This window comes from Fukomys damarensis, unplaced genomic scaffold, assembly GCF_012274545.1.
Source record: "Fukomys damarensis isolate Sample0158 unplaced genomic scaffold, DMR_v1.0_HiC HiC_scaffold_37, whole genome shotgun sequence".
Taxonomy (NCBI): Eukaryota; Metazoa; Chordata; class Mammalia; order Rodentia; family Bathyergidae; genus Fukomys; species Fukomys damarensis.
Window position 1 is genome coordinate 5,789,137 of NW_022900949.1, and position 3,947 is coordinate 5,793,083.

Genomic DNA, 3,947 nt, shown 5'->3' on the forward strand with positions numbered 1-3,947 from the left:
GGTCTGATTGAAAGACACCTCCTCGCCGCTGGTCCCCAGGAAGCGCACGGAGCGGCCGTGGTCACCCGCGGCTTCGTCCAGCCAGGCGGCCGAGTTCTGGCAGGAGATGGTGAAGCGCTGCTCGGCCTCGCCACTCAGCAGTCGCAGGAAGTTCAGCTGCACCACGTTCACCGGGGCCCCGTCCGCGTCCACGTAGGAGAACTGGGGCGCGGCAGGGCGGGGAGGTGAGGGCGCCCATCAGCCCCTCCCCGGGGATCGAACTCAGGACCTGTCCCCAGCCACGCCCTCCTTGAACTCCCACAGCCCAGATGCTCCCCTTGTTCTCCTGCACCAACGCGCCCGTCTCCTCCTGAGTCTCTGGCCTACAGTTTACACCCACACCAGCCCCAGATATGTTTTTCTAACGGAGAGGTTGGACCTGGGTCCCTCCCTCACTCAAGAACATTCCATGGCTCCCTACTGCCCACCATTCTTCCTCGCCCTATCCCTCAGCCACCCCTTCCTCCTCTCCTCGATACATTCCTCTGCACTCTCTACAGCAGAGCAAGGACCAGGCGCTCTCTGACTCTGAGCCTTTGCATGTGCTTCTGCCTGCAACACTTGCTCCTGTCCTCCCTACCTTGCTAACACAACTCATACTTTAGGCTTCCGATGAGCTGTGGGCTCTACCAAGGAGCCTTCAGGCCCTGCCTCTGGACTCCCACCACACCCGACCTCCTGTCACTCGGTCCCCTCCTGCATCTCTGCCTCCTCCAACCCCCCCAGCCCCACCTTGGCCTGGGCCTCACCTTCCTCCCCCGGCGGAAGGTGCTGTACCAGCTTCCGGGCTTCTCCTTGGACCAGGAGGCCAGCTTCACCTGGGGAGTATGGGTGGGGTCGCTGCAGCAGGTGGCCCTGGTGCCCAACCTGTCCCCTTGGCGCCCACCTCCTCCGGGAAGGCACAGACCCGGCCACCCTGGGCTACACTCTCAGCAGGGGCCCAAGGGCCCAAACTCCCACCCCCACCCCAGGAAGCCCTCCACCTGTGCTTCCCCAAATACCTTTCGGCCCCAAGCTGGACAATGCCTACATGCAAGGCAAGTGCTCCTACCACTCTGCTACATCCCGAACCCGTTTTATTTTTATTTATTTTGTGCCAGGGAGCAAATTGGAGACCTTGTGTTTGTGAGGCAGGTGGCGGCACCACTGAGCTAAATCCCCAGCTTTTTTTTTTTTTTTTTTGACAGAGTCTTGGTGATTTACCCAGTCTGGCTTTGAACTTGTGGTCCTCCTGCCTCAGCCTCCTGAGAAGCCATGGTCTCAGGTGTGCACCACCATGCCCGCACCTTTTTGGTATTGTTGCGAGACAGGGTCTTACTATGTAGTCCAGGCTGGCCTCCAACTTGTGCTGATCCTCCTGCCTCAGCCACCTGAGTTCTGGGATCACAGGTGTGCACCACCACGCCCAGTGATTTTCTTGAGCTCCATTTTACAGACAGAAAAACCAAGGGGTCAGCTCTGAATTCCAATCCGGGGCTCAGTCCTGGCCACTCGCCCCTTGCTCTCCAGTTTTGCTAATCCTGGCACTTGTGTGGGGAGGGCCACTGGCTCAGGTCTCCCAGGTGAAGAACCCTAGGTTTTTTGTTTTTTTGGTACCAGGGATCGAACTCAGGTCCCTTGTGCTTGCGAGGCAGGCGCCGGAACCCTGAGCTAAATCCACGGCCCAAGAACCCTAGGTTTCCAGGGGGAACTGTGGAATGGCGTGGTGGCGCACACCTGTAATCGCAGCACTCAGGAGGCTGAGGCAGGAGGATCACTGGGAGTTCACAGCCTGCCTCAAATGCATAGCAACCCTGTCTCAAAACCTGGATGGAGGCAGCACAAGCCCCACCGGGGTTTCCCCGCTCACCATCTCAAACCTCTTGTCCGGGTACAGGCAGGTCTGCCCTCCTGCCGTGAAGTTGCAGAAAACCCTGAGCGCATCCCGTGCACTGCCCTGGTTGGGGTCTATCCAGTAATCGCCTGCGAGCCAGCGGGGCCGGGTGAGTAGAGGTGGGGGTGTCCCTCGCCCCGTGCCTGCCCGGGTGGGGGGACCCGGCCTCACCGTCGGGCAGGTGCGGATGATTTCGCTGCAGCTCATGGCACACGAGGCCCGGGCGGTCGGCGGTGCCCGGAGGTCGCTGCAGCTGCTCCAGCTCTGAGCTCAGCGACGCTAGGGACGCCAGCACCTCCTCCAGGCCGCCCTCGGGGACCGTGCTGCGGCGGCGTCTGCGACTACGCAACCCCGGGAATTCGCCGGGGGGGCCCTGGGCATGGGGGACGGCGACATGAGCTCCCCACGAATCCGCTCCCCCTGCCCAGATGTCCTGGGGCCCTCCAGGACCTGCTCTGGTCATCTGAGTCCCTCAACACCTGGCCGAGCTCTGGGGGACCCCATGGGACCCCGTAACAGGGTTCCTGCCCTCCCTGTCCAAGATCTGGTGTCCCTGGGGAACTCACCGGGGGGCCAGGAGGACCTGGGGGGCCAGTGTTGCCAGGAGGACCAAGGGACCCCTGAAGGAGAGGGCAGATTGGGGTGGAGCCTGTGTGTGGAGATGTCGCCTTCCAACACACACAGACACACACACAGACACACACACACAGACACCCGCAGACACACAGACACACACGCAGACACACGCAGACACACACAGACACCTGCACACACAGACATTCACACAGACACACACGCAGACACACACGCAGACACACACACAGACACACACACACACACACACACACACCCGCAGACACACAGACACACGAAGACACACACACAGACACACACACACACACACACACACACACACACAGACACCCGCAGACACACAGACACCCACAGACACACAGGCACACGCAGACACACGCAGACACACACACAGACACACACATACACATGCAGACACACACACAGACACACACACACACGCATGCAGAGACACACACACAGACACACAAGACACAGACACACGCAGACACCTGCAGACAGACACCTGCAGACACACAGACATACACACACAGACACACAAGACACAGACACACACGCAGACACCTGCAGACACACACACAGACACCCGCAGACACGCAGACACACACGCAGACACACAAGACACCTGTACACACAGACACACACACACGCAGACACCCCCAGACACGCACATGCCCTCACGCCCCCAGGAGAGGGCTCCCCGTGTTCCATGCTAAGCAGTAGCACCCACATTTCTTCCCGTATTTTCCCGCCCCCACATCGACATCACAGCTTGGACAAGTCGTAAATCACTCGGCAGCGCGTTGCCTTTCCCAGCAGTTTCTAAAATAACGGTGCCTCTTACAGCGGCCGGCGTTTCCGACTTGGTGAACTAGCACGGTGGGTGCCAGGTAAGGAGTTGGGGTGCTGCGGCCAGATGACTAAGGCCGTGACAGGTAGGGGATGCAGAGAGGGTTCAGGGCCCTGGGGGAGGAGGGAGGACTCACCTGGGACCCTTTGGAGCCTTTCAGTCCCACGGGGCCCTGCGGGGTAGAAGACACGGACAGCTGGGGCCCGGCGCGCCCTGCCGTGCTGACCCCCATCCTACCAAGCCCTGTACTCACCACCACACCGGGGGGTCCGGGGTGGCCCATGGCGCCCTTGGGACCAGGGGAACCCTGGAGAAGGGACGCAAGGGTCTGTGTTAGCGGGGTGCAGCCCCGCGGCCCGGACGTCCCTCCGACAAGCCCTCGATCCCTCAGAGGAAGACCCTGAACCCTACTCCCCAGGGAGACCCCGAACACCTAGACAGCCTCCAACCTGCGAGTCGCCATCCTTGCCGCTCACAACCCCGTCGCTGCCCGCCCCACGCCCCTGCCCTCTGACCTCCCGGTCACCCCGACCCGCCCTTGTGAGCACTCACAGGGTCTCCCGGGGGGCCGTGGGAGCCTGGCACACCCGA

At 61.3% G+C, this 3,947-nt stretch overlaps 1 protein-coding gene across 1 annotated transcript in view; it reads right to left on the reverse strand.

Moving 5' to 3' along the window:
• The window catches only part of Col5a3 (collagen type V alpha 3 chain), a gene marked incomplete at both ends in the record, with an annotated part of 34,845 nt that continues 30,898 nt past the window's right edge, over positions 1–3,947 (reverse strand). The window contains 8 exons of the mRNA XM_033759587.1: positions 1–201; positions 789–857; positions 1,889–2,001; positions 2,084–2,285; positions 2,479–2,532; positions 3,493–3,528; positions 3,610–3,663; positions 3,909–3,944. Of these exons, the coding sequence (XP_033615478.1) occupies positions 1–201; positions 789–857; positions 1,889–2,001; positions 2,084–2,285; positions 2,479–2,532; positions 3,493–3,528; positions 3,610–3,663; positions 3,909–3,944 (765 nt within the window). The remainder of the gene's footprint in view (positions 202–788; positions 858–1,888; positions 2,002–2,083; positions 2,286–2,478; positions 2,533–3,492; positions 3,529–3,609; positions 3,664–3,908; positions 3,945–3,947) is intronic.